The 20,016-nt window shown below is 37.9% G+C and overlaps 1 protein-coding gene across 1 annotated transcript in view; it reads right to left on the minus strand.

Annotated features, from left to right (window-relative positions):
* The window catches only part of AFF3 (ALF transcription elongation factor 3), a gene marked incomplete at both ends in the record, with an annotated part of 268,945 nt that overhangs the window by 124,953 nt on the left and 123,976 nt on the right, over nucleotides 1-20,016 (minus strand). Inside the window, one exon of the mRNA XM_081326388.1 lies at nucleotides 3,838-3,924. Within this exon, the coding sequence (XP_081182514.1) occupies nucleotides 3,838-3,924 (87 nt within the window). The remainder of the gene's footprint in view (nucleotides 1-3,837; nucleotides 3,925-20,016) is intronic.

Here is a 20,016-nt window from a genome sequence, read left to right on the forward strand (position 1 = left end):
GCTGTGGACTTCTGCATTCTACAAACCTCTATATAATGTGTTGGTTCTGTGATTGCAATTGTATCACTGAATGTTGTTATCACTGTTGTGATTGTGGACCAGTCTTTTCCTGTGAAGAACCTTGTGACATAGTAATAGTGGAGGATTGGTTAAAAATATATAAAGGTCTGACATACTCTTTATCCCACATACCCAATTATAGGAGAAATTGAAATTTAGACAGCGAAAACACAACCTGACCTAAATTCAGTTATTTTGGGTGATAGTGATATTCAAATTCCACGGGATATAGAATGGATAGATTTAAGGTGTATACAAGCTAATCAAACATACAGGTCGAATGGCCTGGGAGAACCAATTAACATTAGACATGTTAGCAGAGAAAGGTGTTTGTGTAATGGTAGGAAAAAAAGGATGCTGTACTTTCATTCCTAATAACACAGCCCAATAACCAGGGCTTTGCAAAGGTTAACTACCTTAATCAGAAGAATTGGCCACCAACTGTGGAATAGACACTTCAATAACAGGAATATTAGAATGATGATTTGGGAAATGGAAGAATATACTGGTGCCACTTATCACTTCTTTTATTGCAGTTTTTGGAGTTTTAGTAGCCTTGGGCTGCTGCATAATCCCCTTTATAAGAGAATCAGTACAGAGATAAATAGGAACTGCCATTACTAAATGGCAGAGAACCCCCACCATATAAAAATGAGGAAATGATGTGTTTGAGGGATAATGATGAGGAAGACCAACAGGAAAGTCAGACACTGGAAAGTCAAAAAGAGGTAGAACAAGAACTATCAGATTGGATGTAAACTCATTTATAAACTGGGGTTACTATATCTTAGGCTTGCTTGCCATCATATAAGTATAAACTGTAACCCATATATGCAAAGTGTATTCTTGAATAGTTTGTTGAAAATATTCTATAAATTTCTGAAAGGATAAAGAAAAGAAAGGGTGGATTGACAAGACTAGATTATTAATCAGAAATTTCTAATAAATCTAAAGGTCTGTAGGAGAAACCACCTGAAAGTCATAAACTCAGACAAGTTAACTATATACACATAAGAAAAGCAGAAGTTGCTGGCTAACTGAAATCGCAAGCACAGGAAATAAATAACTATAGGAGCCAAGCTTTATTAGCAGAAAATTAGATGGTGATAAGACGTGCACAAAGGGGCTTCCTGGAACATGGGAGGGGATAGTGGTTTTAGGTGGTCCAGATTAGTTTATTGGATGATTAGACAAGGGGCGTTGAGAGTGATAGGGGAGGGGGGAATCTGCATGGGGGGGTAGGATATAAAAATGTGTCAAACAGCTGTTTAAGGTGTGGCTGGAGTCCTACGTGTGTTTCAGCTCACCAAGCCTTTGCAAATGCTTCTTTTTAAATAAAACTTTGTTGCTGGAATTCCAAGTGAGTTTGTTTGTTTTGGGATCTTGAGCCATGTTCCAAACACTAGAGAGAAAACAGAGAATTCCATATAAAGACTTTGTCACAGGTTACTTTATATATACTCAGGTTAGTAACCCCAGAGAGCCAATACAAGCACACTTGGATTTAGGCAACGCACCAACAAGTACTAAAAGACTGGTACTCACAGTTTACTATGCCATTCTTCCCCTATACTATTACAACTTGTTTCTTTACTACTACTTCTCTTTGTGAACTCTATTTCTGGAGAATAGTAGCTGCAAACTATATTTTCCTTAGGTTGTTTCAGGTTGTTTTAGTTTCCCAAATGAACACCACAACTCCAACATTGCCAGCCCCAGCTGCTTCTCTACTTAGCTATTATAGCCACCAGTTGCAGGGCTGGCTAGAGAGAGGTTTTAAAGGGACGGGGCACCAGCAGACCAGGTGCTGGCCATTTTGCAGGATGTTTGTCCTCTAAGACAGGAGTCCCCAACCCCCAGTCTGGCACCGCAGCATGCCAGAAACCAGTCCATGCAAACAACTAAAGTCCATTTGCTGGATACAGGTAGCACACAAAACTACGCCCCCTCTGGTCCATGGAAAAACCTTTTTCCACAGAACTGGTCCCTGGTGCTCAAAAGGTTGGGGGCCTCCACTCAAAGATACTTCAAGCTGAACAGTTATAATTAGTATGGCCCATCACTGGGCAAATTTACAAAACATTAAGTTTTGATTGTGCTTTTCTCAAAAAATGTAAAGTTCTCTTAAGTGAAATAATTCAATAAACAAGCTAACCATAATTTGTAAAAAAGAGAAACCATTAAAGGTTCTTTTTAAACAATCTCAGTTAAAAACAAGACAGTATTTAAACTCAACATTTAATTTTGATACATTTAATGAATACTGTTTTGCTCTCTTTAGGAAACACAAAATGAGAGTTAAATCTTTCAGAAACAATGTAGTCAGAATACCAATGTGGGAAGCCCCCCTCCCTTTCCTTGAGAATGAAATATTTTGGGGAATATTAAAAGAAGCAGAATATTACATTTCCCTAAAGGAGAAAGGGAGAGACATCTTAAAGACAGAATACTGCCTAAGTCTTCATGCTATAGGAAAACAGCATCAAGCAGAAACCTGAAAAAGCTAATCTTTAGGAATGGAGATTTTATAATCCATTCAGAAAGATTGGGCCACCGTATTCATAAACAAAATGCCTTCAGCCACAGCTTCTACAGAAGGTTGAAACTGATGGGATTAGAAAAACAAAGACTCCTAAAATCTACATTCCACACGCAGCTCCAAGGACAGGGCATGACCTCCCAGGCACAATGGGAGTCAGGTGACAATAATTAGAATGCTAAAAGGGCACACTCAAGCACAGGACAAAGTACATTTCACAACAAACAGGCATCTCAAACACAAAGCCCCAAAGAATGTATAAAAACCTATCTACTATCAACTCTATTTTGTCAACTGCCTCAGAGCTACATGCTGTTGTCGGTTCTACTCACCTTCTTTCCTAAGCAGCTAACCTCCATTTTATTTTTCAGTGTCTCTCCTGGCTTGGAATCAGACTTTAAAATTGTAAAATTTGCAACTCTTACTAATATATAGAAGTTTCACAAACAATTTCTTCTAATAGAGATAGTTTTGACATAGACTTATTTTCTCTATTCTTTTATGCAGTTTCAATTATTTTTCTGAAGAAAATTTTCTCCAATTTGTGCTTGTTACATAAAAAACAGAGGTGAAACCTCTATTTTAAGAATATCTGTAATACATACTTTTAAAAACAGAAGTATTCCTTATCTTTGTTCCTATTTATACCTCTGTCTTCATCTATCTAAATATAAAAATATATCTCATTGACCCAGCAGGTCTTGGAAGCTAAGACTGGAGAAGAAACATTAGAGATTTTTCAGAGCTGCTGGCTGGAAAGCAAAATATATCCTGGAAGAAGCAGAAGCAAACTAGTTCCAGGAAAACTTCATTAATAAAATTGTAAGCAACCAAGCTCCTATTTATATAAGAATTTTCAGAAATATGGAGTCCTTGTGGTATCTGAGCTTGGTTGCTTCCAGATTTTCATAAGCAACATATATTAGAACTATCTGTTCTTTCTGCTATTTATTTCTTATCTAGAAACTGCAGAGTTTTACTACCAAAAATGGATCCTAGCAAAATTCTCTTCAATGCTACCACACATATCACGGCAAAGTCCATAAAAACCTCTGATAATATAGTTTATTTCTTTGCTTTCACGAACCATTTGTTTATATTCACATTCAAATACAAAATATAGTCATTAAACAAGGAAAAGTGTTTTTATTTTTTGACAAAACTGCCTGTCCGAAAATTGCAGCAAAGTGCTCCTTGTCAGAATAGAGAAAAATGATGACTGGGTTAAAGCAATTTACCTTGTTTGTGAACAGAAAGTTGTTTTTTTCCACTTTGCCAGGTGTGTGGACAGCAGAAATAGGTGGAGGCCAAGTGTGGGTCATTTCCTTAGAAAAAAAATGAGAGAAATTTCAAAAATATATTATAAGGTATTAGATATTTTAAACTTGAAAATCTAAATTCTAAAACAAAGGATTTTTGGCAGTTTTGTTGTCAACATATTCATTTTTTAATAACAAAAAACCCAGCCACACCAATACGTATGAGAAAATGATTCCAATCATTTTATATTACGGTATCTCACCCTCTGTCAGCCCTCTCAGGTAAACCAGACAGGAAACAGACAGGAAAGTGATTTTACTTCATTGTAACAGAATCTTGCAAGTCTCAAAATACATGTTTCCTGGTGCCACTTTTAACTACTTGATCCAATAAGGCAGGTCCTTCCTAAGATTCTTTCTCTCACCATTAAGCCACTGAGGGCTCCTGCTTCTCTTACCTATTTGTTTCCTCTCTTCCCTCTCATTCCCCAAGATCATCCATGCATTCCTTTATACCTTCCCCAAAAGCATGCTTCACAACCACACAGCCACCAAAGCTTGCCTGCTGCTTATTAATTGTGTATGTCAGTGTTTCTTATTCTTGATAACTCTAAGATGTATGGACTTCAACTCCTAGTATTCCCCAGCCAGGATAAAGTCCATGATTGAGAAACAGTGATGTATGTATTCAAAAGGAACCCAAAGATGCTTTTTCACTAAGCAACTGGACTTCTTTGTTTTTCTTTGAAGACGTTTCGCTTCTCATCCAAGAAGCTTCTTCAGTTCTGACTGGATGATGGAGAATGAAAGCATTTATATTCCTTGCAGACAGTTGTTCATTTGCATTCTTTTAGCTAGTCGTTAGTACTACCTGGAGGCTTATCTGTGACTTCAGGGTGACCTAAGTAGTGCAAATGGGTGTGGAGCCTTCTTGGAACTGTTGAAAGAAGGCCCCACACCCATTTGCACTACTCAGGTCACCATGAAGACACAGATAAGCCTCCAGGTAGTGCTAACAACTCGCTAAAAGAATGCAAATCAAATTATAAATCCTTTCATTCCCCAGCTGTTAACTGAATTGATTTGATTCTTTAATTGTTAATTGAATTGAATTGATTTTTTGATTACTTTCATATGTTTTTGGTATGTTTTTGTTTTTGTTTACATTTTGAATTCTTTGAACTGTTATAAGCTGTCCTGATTATCAAGTGATAGGCTAGATATAAATATAATAAACAAATAAATAAATGTATCCTTTGCAGCAGCTACTCATTTGAGCCATTTTTCATTTGTTTTTCACTAACTTCTTCTATTATTAGTGAATGTAAGATAGCTGACTCAGTTCATAGGTAATGACAAAACAGAATACATCATACTGAATCCTTCTTTCACAGTTTTATTTTCCACTAAAATGCAGTCTTTTATTTTATTGGACGCCAAAAAAATTACAGAATATCATCTCTACAGGGGACATAAGTCAATCATTTTTCAAGCAGCTACAGTACCTGAATATTTTATTGGACAAGATCACTTCTTGTAAGTGAGAGTCTTTTTCATAATGGTTGTGGTAATGTTAGAGGCGTGAATGCTTTTGTACTTATGTGCAGATCAAGCTTAGAATCTGAACAATTTGCAATGATTATTAGATAGAATGATGCAGTAAGGAGTATAGCTCTGAAAATTAATGCTTGAAAAATCAAGGTAGTTGTGTTTCACATGGACAATAGACTGAAAACTGAAAATTATACATAAATGAGAAAATACCAGAGAAAGTCGACAATTTTTATACAGGTGAAACTCAAAAAATTAGAATATTGTGCAAAAGTTCATTTATTTCAGTAATGCAACTTAAAAGGGGAAACTGATATATGAGATAGACTCATTACATGCAAAGCAAGATAGTTCAAGCTGTGATTTGTCATAATTGTGATGATTATGGCTTACAGCTCATGAAAACCCCAAATCCACAATCTCAGAAAATTAGAATATTACATGCAATCAATAAAACAAGGAGTGTACATAGAACAATATCGGACCTCTGAAAAGTATAAGCATGCATATGTACTCAGTACTTGGTTTGGGCCCCTTTTGTAGCAATTACTGCCTCAATGCGGGTGGCTTGGAAGCTATCAGCCTGTGGCACTGCTGAGGTGTTATGGAAGACCAGGATGCTTCAATAGCGGCCTTTAGCTCTTCTGCATTGTTCGGTCTCATGTCTCTCATCTTTCTCTTGGCAATGCCCCATAGATTCTCTATGGGGTTCAGGTCAGGCGAGTTTGCTGGCCAATCAAGCACAGTAATCCCACGGTCATTGAACCAGGTTTTGGTGCTTTTGGCAGTGTGGGCAGGTGCCAGGTCCTGCTGGAAAATGAAATCAGCATCCCCATAAAGCTCGTCTGCGGAAGGAAGCATGAAGTGCTCCAAAATCTCCTGGTAGACGGCTGCGTTGACCCTGGACTTAATGAAGCACAGTGGACCAACACCAGCAGATGACATGGCTCCCCAAATCAACACAGACTGTGGAAACTTCACACTGGACTTCAAGCATCTTGCAGTGTGTGCCTCTCCATTCTTCCTCCAGACTCTGGGTCCTTGGTTTCCAAATGAGATGCAAAAGTGTTTGCATCAGAAAAGAGGACTTTGGACCACTGAGCAACAGACCAGGTCTGTTTTTCTTTAGCCCAGGTAAGACGCTTCTGACGTTGTTTGTTGTTCAGGAGCGGCATGACAAGAGGAATATGACATTTGAAGCCCATGTCCAGGATCCGTCTGTGTGTGGTGGCTCTTGATGCACTGACTCCAGCCTCAGTCCACTCCTTGTAAAAGTCCCCAACACTTTTGAATGGCCTTTTCCTGACAATCCTCTCCAGGCTGCGGTCATCCCTGCTGCTTGTGCACCTTTTTCTTCCACACTTTTCCCTTTCACATAACTTTCTATTAATGTGCTTTGATACAGCACTTTGGGAACATCCAACTTCTTTTGCAATTACCTTTTGAGGCTTTCCCTCCTTATGGAGGGTGTCAATGATGGTTTTCGGCACAACTGTCAGGTCAGCAGTCTTCCCCATGATTGTGATTCCTACTGAACCAGACTGAGAGACCATTTAAAGACTCAGGAACCCTTTGCAGGTGTTATGGCTTAATTAGCTGATTAAGAGTGGGACACTTTGAGCCTAGAATATTGCACCTTTTCACAATATTCTAATTTTCTGAGATTGTGGATTTGGGGTTTTCATGAGCTGTACGCCATAATCATCACAATTATGACAAATCACGGCTTGAACTATCTTGCTTTGCATGTAATGAGTCTATCTCATATATCAGTTTCCCCTTTTAAGTTGCATTACTGAAATAAATGAACTTTTGCACGATATTCTAATTTTTTGAGTTTCACCTGTATAGTGCTTTTTCCTATGGGAACTCAAGACAGATAGAGAGTTACTGGCTCAGTTATCCAGGTTGCAGGTTCAGGTTAAAGTTGAACTTGGGTCTCTCTGGTCGTAATCCAATATGACAATGGCTTTTAGTGTATTTTTGCAGAATGTTTAGTAAAGACAAGAAATTGAGACATTTTAAGACATGCAAATACTAATAGAAAGCTAGTGAGAGATCTTGAGATCTTGCAAGAATTTAGAAAGACTGGTTGAACTTTTTTTTTGTTCCACAAACACGCAGCAAAGGCTGAGAAGCGAACAGAGAAACGCAATGCAGCTGAAGACAGGTTAGTACAGTAAAAAAGCGCTTGGGGGAGGCGAGGGCATCTGGGCGGGGCAGGCGCGGCAACCTTACCCTGTGCAGGTTAGGCAGGTGCCTGGCAGGCGGAGGGAAGCAACTCCACCCCCCTGCCACCTGCCTTGTCTTACCTCATGGCGGCGGCAGCAGTAGCTGGCCAGGTGGAAGGAGATCCAGTGGGAGCATCCAGTAGAGACCAAAAGCACCCAGGCGGCATGAGAGCTGCAGCGCCTGCCAGGGCCCAAAGAGTGCCAGCTTCAGCCCTTAGCCCAGCACCTGCAGCACTGAGTAGGCATGCAGGCTGGCGCTCAAGCAGCCCAAAGGTGTGGTTCCACTGGCGGCCATTGGGGAAGGGCCCTGGCAGGCTGGCAACAGGTCGGCACTCCGGATCTGGGCCAACTATCCCATGCCAGCCTCAGTGCCCTTTCTGCTGCCACCCAGCACGGCCATACTGTTACCATACCTGGTCCACCACCACACTCTCCACATTGCTTCTCCACCCCATGCACAGGCCCCGCCCCATCCCCGCACGCTCGCAGCCTGCTGGTACCAGTAAGGGCAAAAAGTAAGCCCTCCCTGAGAGTAAAACCTAGTGCTTATTTCAGAACCCAATGAATGAATGAACCTTTATTGTCAAAGTACAACCATGTATACATTGAGATTAGCTGAGCCTCCCTTTGTGACCCCCCCACCACAACTCACAGTGACAACAAACCCACCATCTTGTTACACCATGTGAGCTAATTGCACACAACACACCGGCCTCACAAGTCAATCATACATAAAGTTATTTCCCGTTCAAGAGAAAGTAAGACAAGAACTTACTTTTGGGGAAACACGGTAGAACATTTTATATAAATTTTCTTTATAAGTAGCTGCCCTCGTTATTTTGTAGTTTCTTTCCCATAGGTTTTGCCATTTTTCTAGCTCTACATTGTGCCCAAATTTTTTGTCCATTTGTCATCTGATGACAATAGTATCTGGTCTAACGTTGTGTGGTCTTTGTAAAAACCATATATTTTTTCAACTTTCTCATATCTCATTTGCATTAGCAGGTGTAGCCACCATGATAATTCAATGCCTTGTTCTTCCAATTCTTGTTTAGTTTGTGGTTTCCCATCAGTATTCAAAATATCTTTATAAGTCACAAGTTTCTCATAATTAAGTTTGGGTGTACAGATGCCTCCATTGTTGAAATCCATCCTGGTATTTTCATGTAAGTTCTTAATTTTACCTTTTCCCATGACAAAAGCAGTGCATTTCTTACATACTGGTTTTAAAAGTATTTGTGAATTTTGTTCTTCCCGTACCATAGGAAAGCATGCCATCCAAGTTGTAGGTCATGCCCTTTTAGGTATAATAGTCTTTTATTTCTAAGAGTTATCCATTTTTAAAAACATGTTTGTGCAGCTGCTTGATAGTACAAGACCCAGTCTGGTAGGCCAAAGCCTCCATTTTCTTTTGTTTCTTGTAACATTTTCAGTCTGATTCTAGCTTTTTTCCCTTGACAGATAAATTTCAATATCAATATATTTAATTCATTGAAATTTTTTTGTCAATTTTTATTGGTATTGTTTGAAATAAAAAAGTAGTTTTGGTAAAATGTTCATTTTCACCATTGCTATTCTTCCCAGGATTGATAGTTGTATATTTTTCCATTTTTCCAAATCTAGTTTTATTTGTTTTAATAATTTTACACAATTATCTTCTTTTATTGTTGCACATCTTGCTGTTAAATATAGTTTTTACTGATAGTTTTTTTGTTTATCTCTGAGGTTTTTAACTATAACTTTAGTGTTTTCTCTATTAATGTTCACTCCTGCTACTTCTCCAAATTCTTCAATTTTTGCTAATAATTTAGGACTTGTCTCTAATGGATCATCCAATATAAATATCAGGTCATCTGCGAATGTTTGTAGTTTGTACTTTTCATCTTTTATTTACATTCCTTTGATTTCTGGATCCTGTCTAACATTCCTATTCAACACTACCAAAGTGTTAAGATAAGTAATAGTGGGAATAATAATAACAACAAAAAAACCCCCAAAGCTTTGCACGGACAGCATTTGAAAAACATTGAAGTAAAATGTGGTAACAACTTGACATGGGCATGGCTTAAGATGGGAACCATCAAGAAAGAAATGGAAGGCTTAATACTGGCTGCTCAAGAACAAGCACTACAAACTAATGCCATGAAAGCAAAGATACAAAAATCCACTGACAATCCAAATTGCCAACTTTGCAATGACAAAGTTGAAACTGTTTCACATCTAATATGAGTGAAGCAAAATTGCACAAACTGATTACAAAGCTAGACATAACCAAGTTGCTAAATTAATCCACTGGGCATTGTGTCCAAAAAGTCGTGGGAACATAGGGTGGAAACAGTTGTTGAGAATGAGAGGGTGAAGACCTTGGACTTTTGAATGCAGACAGATCACCATTTGGAATACAACACGCCAGATATTGCAGTTGTAGAGCAGGGATTTTCAACCGGTGCCATAAATGGTACGTGAGCACCTGGCTGGTGTTACGCAAGCCCTAGCTAATTGGAGTGGGGGAGGGAACCAGTTAAAACGGAGCCGCACAGACCTGGAGATCAGCTGGAGCTGCAGAGCTTGCCAGAATCCCCAGGATCTGTGGTGACATACTAATTGGAGCTTCTGGTGCACCCAGAAGAGAAAAGGAGGAGGGCAGAGAAGAAAAGGTATAAAAGGGGCAGACCAGCCTGTTTTCGGAGGAACAGCAAGTGGAGCGGCAAGCGAGGAAGGGTGAGTGAGCAAGTGGCATGTTTTGGGGGGAAGGGCTAGCAAGTGAACGGCTCCTGCCCAGCTCGCTTAAGGAAAACATGCTGTTTGCTTAGTGAAGCCCCAGGATCAGCGGGCCATGGCTGATCTGTGCTACGGCTGTATCAGCTGTACCCTGCTGATCATGGGGCTTAACTTAGCAAGCAGGATGTTTTCCGCAAGTGAGCTGGGCAGGAGCCAAGGATCAGCGTGTGCAGCTACAGCTGAGCCACGCTTCTGCACCCAGAGTGCAGCTTTTGACTGCGGCTGGGGTGGCTTCTGAGCGCCAAGCAGCTTCTGAGCACCGAGTGCGGGCGGCTTCTGATCACCCTGCACGGGCGGCTTCTAAGCACCGAGTGGCATCTGAGTGCCGAGCAGATTCTGAGCGCCCGGCGCAGACGTCTTCTAAACACCAAGCACGGGCAGCTTCTAAGCACCCATGCAGGTGGCTTCTGAGCACCGAGCAGCTTCTGGTCATTGAGCAGTTTCTGAGCACTCCACACGGACAGCTTCTGAGCACCAGGCGGCTTCTGAGCGCAGCTCAGCTTTAGCTGCACACACCGAGCCTGGTTTTGGCAGGCAGCAGCGCATTCTCCTCACCACACAGACTAGCCGGCGAGGTGAACTGTGACATCCTGGCCCTGCCTGTGCACATGCAGAGGCTGAGGCACATGTGCTCTCCTCTGCCTTTGCACACGCACAGGCAGGGCCATGATGTTGCTAGTTCACATCACCAGCCGCTCCGTGTGGTGAGGAGAATGCGCCGCTGCCTGCCAAAACAAGGCTGGGGTCTGGGCGGTGTAGCGCAGGACAATGGGAGGGAGGGAGAGAAGTAAGGAAGGTACAAAGAGGGAAGAAAGGAAGGACAATGAGAGGGAGGGAGGGAGGGAGGCACAATGGAAAGGAGGGAGGGAAGGAGGAAGGGACAAAGAGGGAAGGAAGGAAAGGAAGGAAAGAGGGAGGGAAGGCACACCTCAGTCTCACCCCCCTCCACCAGAGACCCACGGATTTACCCCCCACAGGCACCCTGTAACATGAGTGATGTTTTTTGAAAATAAAGAAAACCCTGGAAGCTATTATTTTATTCTGTAACATACCAGTGTCCTTGTGTTATCTGTCTAAAGGCCAGAAATATTTTTTTAAAATAACAGAGACAATTGTCATGCATGCACAAAAATATGCTTCTTGTGCTGCCTATGGAGTGAAAATGTTTTCTACATTAACAGAATCAAATCCATTTTTAAAGCATCTTGCTCTATGAAATAACAATGCCAAAATATATCCCCAAGTTTTATTATATCTTGGAAATTTACTAGCTTTTTTTCTGCAGTACTATTTAATTGCATAAAATGAAATGTAACTTTTAATGCAACATGCTGGGTTATCATAAATCATGTATACATTGAAAAGAATGTTCATAAAAATGGTAATGGACACCATTTCCTAGAAGGCGGTTATTAGGCAAGAAAATATATTCAAACGATAATAATCTCTTCCCTCTATTTTCCTTTGGACTCTGAAACAGTAATAGTTAGCACTCACACATAGAATTATCTTCTTTTTATCTGATATTTTCAAAGACTTTTAGAATCGTAGCCGCAACAGCACTAAGGTTTCTATAGAATGTTTTCTAGGGATATGGACTTAAATTGAAACAATTTGAAAAAGATAAATACTAAACATTAGTTGTACTAATCATGCTGTGACTTACATGTTCAGTCTTTCAAAAATGATTATAGATATCTTTTAGAGAAGCACACTTACAATTAGCCTGCATATGATTAAAAAAAATCCATGGCTTCACTCTGGAATTTCCTCAACGGAAATTATATGGAAGCTGATCTGTCCAACTGTCCAAATCTTGGAATCTTTCCAGCATAGAATTAAATCTCTAAACCACAAGCCTCACTATCCTGGTGCTTGGAGGCTGTGTGCATCTGGTTTGGGGACAGCAGGTTTTAGCTGAATCCTAAAAAGATTGAGTGGCTCTCGGTCTGGGAGACACTCTAGATCTAAGATGTTACCATCTTCAGTACTGGGTGGGGTGGTCCTGTCCCAGACAGATCTGATTGGTTTGCTTTAACTTAATTTAATTTGATTATTTTTTGTTTTGCTTTGTTTTTTTCTGAACTGGTCCATCTGAACATTTACAATGTTGTTAGAAATACTAGGATAAGTTTTGTTTTTGTTTTGTTTTGTTATTGCATGTGTACTTCCAAAAAAATATGCACATTGCAAAATAGGTTTGTGCATTCAGATTGCCTCTCTGCTTAGTGACTCAGTTCACTTAAATTTATCCAAGATTATCAAGGTTATTCAGCTTTTTGAAGATTCTCTTTTTCTGTTGCATACAACTATTTGTATTTTTTTCTCATACTTTTTTATAATTCCTTATCCATGAAGGCACAGTGCAACTGTTAGTGCTTCTTCAAATGTTCACAAAATAAAAACAATGGCTAATTTCTTCTACTCAAAGTTCCTGGGACCAAAAGCAGCAGGAGCTTTGACATATTACATCATGAGATAAGCCTAACTCTTATTTTCATTATTGTGGACACAACTACTCAAATCCCTGTGTAAAAACAAGAACGATTAACTACCAAATAAGGGACTAACTTGAATACACACAGGCTAAATTACAATGCAAGATCAAATTCACAAAAATCTGATAGATCTCTTCTAAATTTAGTAGCTGAAACCTCAATCAATAAATACAAAAGAGCCAGAAAAATATAAACAGCACTAATTTAACAGAATTAAAGAGAAACATGCATATTTCTAATGAGAAAGCAGACACCTTATAATACCCACTCCACAATATGTTGCTAAGCAACAAGATATAAAAAGATGTACAATAGTGGTAATTTTGTTCACCTATGAAAAGTGCACCTTACAAAGCATTTATAATGCATTCCTCCGGAAAAAGCCCATAGAGACTACTTAAATTTCCATTTTTATACTACAGATTGTTAAACAATTATGTGTTTTATTTTCTTTTAACTAATAGAGCAAAACTCTGATCTTATTTAATCATTAAATAAGAATTCTGTAGAAATAACAGCAGCAACAACAATGAAGTGCCAACCACTTTTCCAATAAATCTTATAAAGAATCAAGCTTCCAAGTGAATAAAAACATTTTTATAAATGGTAAATATAATTTGATCCAGTGATAAATATGTATAGAATAACTAATGACTGAAAAGAAAAAAGAGGAAAAGAAAGAAGCAACATATACAGAAGTGGAAAGTGCTACTCTTTGGGAATAAATCTTATTCTGTCGTGAGAGGGGTTTTTTCTATAACAGGGAGAAGTAAATTATATTCAGTGCAGATCAAGGCGTTGTTACAGCCATCTAGAATGGCTGTCAATTAGAATCAGCAGAGAAAGGTAGAAGAATTTTTTGCCAGTTTAGTTAGAAAAGATATTCTGCAGCCAAAATATCAAGTCTAGGAGATGTTCAAAAGATCAAGAAATCATTTTATTTTATTTTATTTTATTATTGATCATCCATCTTACCTAGTGGTGGGATTCAAATATATGCACAACCGGTTCTCTGTGTGGATGCTGCTTCCGGAAGTCCATTCTGGGCCTGGGCAACAAAAAATTAGCTACTGGTTCTGCCAAAGTGGTGCAAACCAGCTGAATCCCACCACTGATCTTACCATAGGGTAACCCTGGGTGGCTTACAGTCATAAAAATCTATCTATCTATCTTAAACATAAATAAGGTAAAAACCAACCATTAAAATCTAAAATCATGTTGGGTGTCTAGAATCAGTGAAACCAGGAAAAAAATCTAAACTAAATCTTATTTGTCTAAGGGTGTACTTCTTGCAGACTCAAAGTCTGAAGGAATGGTTGATGCACATTCTATACAAAGTGATCTCCAAGTGTCTAGACCCTTATTCTACTTTTTACATTTTTTTCTCTCAGGAACCCTTCTCACTTTTAAAAATTATGGAGGACCTCCAAAGAGTTTTTGTTTGGGTTATATTTATTAATATTTTAATATTGTATTATTTTTGAACATAGATTGGAAAATAATTTTGGTTTTGGGCATCCTTAGTAGGTCTTTTGAAACCCCCAGCGATTCTAGAACCACATTTTAAGAAACTGTTCTAAACAGTACCAGGAGGCAGTTATTATATGACGCATAGCTTCATGACTAGCACTAAACCATTATTTGTTTTAATTCATATTTACAGATGAAGCCATAATGCCCTAGTTTTAAATAACACAATAAAACATGATTTACAAATAATTGCTAGATTAATACTGTATACCACACCAACCTAAAATTAAAAAACCCCTATATTTTGGCTTAGTAATATATATGAATCAGCTCAATATTAAAGAGCAAAATCCCATTAACTATCTCAATTTGGCTATCTTACCTGGAAACGTTTTAAAATGTATTTTTAAAATACTATCTGCAAATTGGAGTGCACTATTAAAGTGTATAGTACATTCTTTAACTCAGGTTCATTGGAACATTTGTTTCTTATTCAAGAACATTACATACATACATACATACATGCAAAAAAGTACTAACATTGTTACTAACATTGTACTGATATGTTAAATGGTTTCCTAAAGAAACTGTAGTTGGCTAAGTATGGCAAGTAACAAATAATTTTACATATCCTATTATAAAATGTTTTATAACAATAAAAATATTAGGCTAATAGATAAGAGAAGCACTATAAGTAATTCTCAGTTTATGACCAGAATTTGGATTGGAAAGTGTGACATCACATGACAAATTCTGGCACTTCCACTTGTCATCATTAAGCAAATCATCATGGGACAATTTGCAACCTTCTGCTGATTTCCTCTTTGTCTTTGCTTGTAGGAAGCATTAATAGTAGTTGTTAAATGAAGATCAACTGTATAATAATTGCTTCATCAGTGAAGAAAAATAAAATATTTCCAAAAATTATGAAAGGAAGTTCTCTTCATCCATATTGTGATTTGTAATGGATTGTGGGAATGACCTTGGGGAAAGAAAGGAAGAGGTGCTGCCTAGGAAACAATCAGAAAAGATTAGCAGGAGCCCATAGTGGTTTATAGATCCAAAAAAGAAACTTAGAAAGGATTTTAGAATGGAACAAGCAGTTAAAAGTGGCAATGGAAAGTTTTGCATTTTCAGGCTTGCACGATTCTATTAATGTAGCTTTAAAATAAAATAGATTTAACTAATTTAGATGTGTTTTTTAATCTGGTTTATCTGGGAAGTCTGACAGATTAACAGTTTAACAAATCTGTATTTTATAATAGAAATAACATGAAATAGGGACATTTTTAATGTTACTACTTCTTAAAACGATTGTTTTAGATTGTCAGTAATTTATTTATTAGACAGAATGATGAGACATCCTAGACAGCTAGTTACACAAAAGACAAATAAAAGATGAGAGACATTGGTATGTATTGAAAAATATAAAAATATGTAAGTGCATAAAGGCAAGTGAAGTGTGATATAGCCTAATTGCTTAACTCAAATCCTGGTCCATGCATTCATTTAAGCTCTTTTTAATAATCACCTTACTTTCAGGTTCATATCTAAATATACTTTCTATATGAGTTCATATTTTATTTAGTTAGTTAAAAAAGAACCTTTAATTACAACAAGTATTGGGTTTTTTTTCTTTAAAAATATAAATAAATATCTATATATTTTAATACAGTATTTTAGCAAGTGAGAAAATCATGTTATTATTAATACATTCTTGGATGATTCTATATTTCGTTCTCTTAGTCATTGCTAATTATGTCTTTTCACAATTAATTACTTCATTTCCTGCAGCATAGACATTTTATTCATTAAATGAAATGAAAGCCTTGACCTCCAAAAAAGTAATCAGGGAATGAAAGGTAGATATTAGATGCTTAAATTTTTCTTAAGTGCTCAATATTCTATAACATCTTAGAAAATTAAAGTACTACTTAACATACAGCATATGTCAATTCCTATGTTTATAAAACATTTTCTATGAAAGATAAGATCAAGAGCTGTCAAGTTATTCACACACAAAATCACAAAAGATCTGTATTGTAATATTTTCTGAAAATACTGGATTAACTAAAACAACAATAAAGCAGCTAAGAATTTTACATTCATTGTTCCATACCAGAATCCTTTTTCACTGTAACATTGTTATGTATAGATGTGTTTATTTTTGAGTTGAGATATAATTTATGTTTTAAAAATACTATTTACTTGCTCTAGGAGTCAGAACTAAACTTCCTATGCATATCTTTTGAAAAGTCAGACAACTTTTAACTGAACTTATTAATCATTTCAGACAGAAGCAAAAAAACTTCAGTTCACTACATCTTCTCTTGAGTGGCATATTTGTAATTTTCTCAGTCTTGTGATAGATTTATTTATATTTTATAATTTTCTGAAATAAAAGTGACATATCCAGAATATTTTAATATTTATTCCAATGAAAGTTTGGAGAGTAAAATAGAATAAAATAAAGGAAGCAAAACTGTATTGCTGCCTTTGAATTGTGTGAATTCAACTTTTTTTTTACACTGATAAAGGTTTTCTATAGTTGGAATTAATTTATCATTATTGAAGAACAAACCTGTCAGGTTCTACTTTTATAAGTTTTTCCTTTTGGTACCATTTTTCCCCATTAAATTTCTGAATGTATGTGTCTTTTTAAAATATACAATGTTTTTTATCTGTGGTTTACTTCTTCACAGGCTCTGTGTGTGCATAAATTGTGCATTATATAAATAGTCTATTTTCAGTTTAGGGGTAAACTGCAGATGAATGCAGAGATAAACTGCACTATTTTTATTGAAAAATGCCTATTTAAGTGCATAATGTTGTACATGTTCTGGTTCAACTGGCCATACATATCATGGTGAGAGTGAAACATATTCATTCTAATTTGAAGTTGAATGTAGTTTGAAATTAGCAGGTCTTCCCAAATTCTTAGTGCTGTAAAGCACTGTGGAGTGGTATATAAACTTAAGTGCTATTGCTATTTAAGTCAAATACTTTTTTTTTAGGAACACAAACCTTCCACTTAGTCCATACACACTATCATGCTAATATTGCTAATGAAGTTGTAAACAATCCACCAGACAGAAAGTTCGGCAATAACTTTATTTAAAGAACAGATAATCTATTCTGATCAAGAGTTTACCACTTTGAGTAGGTTTGAAGGTATGTAATAACAAGCTCTATAATTTCTCTAATTTCAAAATTATTAAAGTATAAGAAATAAATTAGTATTGGGAAAGTTTGGGTAGTTCACATGATCACTTCTTTATTTATAAATTATATGAGATGACTACAATGAATGACCCCTTCATGGATTATTTGTTGTGGTGAAGGAGCTTGTGTAATTCAATGAAGCTATGAGCTATGCCGTGCAGGGCCACCTAAGACAGACAGGTCATAGCAGAGAGTTCTGACAAAACATGATCCACTGGAGTAGAAAATGGCAACCAACTCTAGTATCTTGGACAGTATGGACCCCATGGACAGTACCAAAAGGCAAAAATATATGACACTAGAAGATGAGCCGCTCAGGTCGGAAGGTGTCCAATATGCTACTGGGGAAGAGCAGAGGGCTAGTACTAGTAATGCCAGAAAGAATGAAGCGACTGGGCAAAAGCCTAAAGGATGCTCAGCTGTGGATGTATCTGGTGGTGAAAGGAAAGTCAGATGCTGTAAAGATTTTTTCTCCATAGGAACTTGGAATGTAAGATCCATGAATCAAGGCAAGCTGGACGTGGTCAAACAAGAGATGACAAGACTGAACATCGACATCTTAGGAATCAGCAAACTAAAATAGATAGGAATGGGCGAATTTAATTCAGATGACCATCAGGTATACTACTGCGGGCAACAATCCCTCAGAAGCACTAGGCCAATCAGGTATGAACTAAATCATATCCCTGATAAATATACAGTAGAGGTGACAGATAGATTTAAGGAATTAGATCTGATAGACAAGAGTGCCTGAAGAATTATGGACGGAGGTTCGCAACATTGTACAAGAGGTAGCAACTAAAACCATCCCAAAGAAAAAGAATTGCAAGAAAGCAAAATGGCTGTCTGAGGAAGCTTCGCAAATAGCTGAGGAAAGGAGGGAAGCAAAAGGCAAGGGAGAAAGAGAAAGATACATCCAATTGAAAGCAGAATTCCAGAGAATAGCTAGAAGAAATAAGAATGCCCTCTTAAACGAACAATTAAAAGAAATAGAAGAAAACAATAGAATAGGGAGGACCAGAGGTCTCTTCAAGAAAATTGGAGATATGAAGGGAACGTTTCATTCAAAGATGGGCATGTTAAAGGACCAAAATGGCAGGGACATAAAAGAGGCAGAAGAAATTAAGAAGAGGTGGGAAAACTATACAGAACAACTATACAAGAATGAGCTTAACATCCCTGATAACCAAGAGGGGTGGTCACTGACCCGGAGCCAGACATCCTAGAATGTGAAGTGAAATGGGCCCTAGGAAAACTGAGCAACAACAAAGCTAGTGGAGATGACAGTATTTCAGCTGAGCTATTCAAAATCTTAAGAGACGATGCAGTAAAAGTGCTACACTCAATTTGCCAGCAAATTTGGAAAACTCAACAGTGGCTACAGGATTGGAACAGGTGCGTTTACATTCCAATTCTAAAGAAAGGCAATGCCAAAGAATGTTCAAACTATCACACCATTGCACTCATTTCACATGCTAGTAAAGTTATGCTTGAAATCCTACAAGCTAGACTCCAGCAGTATGTGGATCAAGAACTTCCAGAAATACAGGAAGGATTTCGAAGAGGCAGTGGAACTAGAGATCAAATTGCCAACATACGCTGGATCATGGAGAATGCTAGGGAGTTCCAGAAAAACATCTACTTCTGATTCATTGACTATGCTAAAGCCTTTGATTGTGTGGATCACAACAAACTGTGGCAAGTTCTTAAAGAGATGGGAGTACCAGACCATCTTATTTGTCTCTTGAGAAACCTATATGCGGGTCAAGAAGCAACAGTGAGAACTGGACACGGAACCACTGATTGGTTCAAAATTGGGAAAGGAGTCCGGCAAGGCTGTATACTGTCGCCCTGCCTATTTAACTTATATGCAGAGCACATCATGAGAAAGGCAGTGCTTGATGAATCAAAAGTTGGAATTAAGATTGCCGGGAGAAAGATATGCAGATGATACCACTCTAATGGCAGAAAGTGAAGAGGAACTAAAGAGCCTCTTGTTGCGGGTGAAGAAGGAGAGTGCAAAAGTTGGCTTGAAACTTAACATTAAGAAAACCAAGATAATGGCATCTGGCCCTCTCAATTCCTGGGAAATAGATGGGGAAGAAATGGAGGTAGTGACAGATTTTATTTTCCTGGGCTCCAAGATCACTGCAGATGGGGACTGCAGCCAAGAAATTAAAAGACGCTTTCTCCTTGGGAGGAAAGCCATGGCAAATCTAGACAGCACACTAAATAGCAGAGACATCACTCTGCCAACAAAAGTGCGTATAGTCAAGGCTATGGTCTTCCCAGTTGCAAGGTATGGCTGTGAAAGTTGGACCATGAGAAAGTGTGAGCGCCAAAGAATTGAGGCCTTTGAACTATGGTGCTAGAGAAGACTCCTGCGAGTCCCTTGGACTGCAAGG

The sequence above is a fragment of the Vipera berus genome, assembly GCF_964194415.1.
Source record: "Vipera berus genome assembly, chromosome: 4".
Classification (NCBI taxonomy): domain Eukaryota; kingdom Metazoa; phylum Chordata; class Lepidosauria; order Squamata; family Viperidae; genus Vipera; species Vipera berus.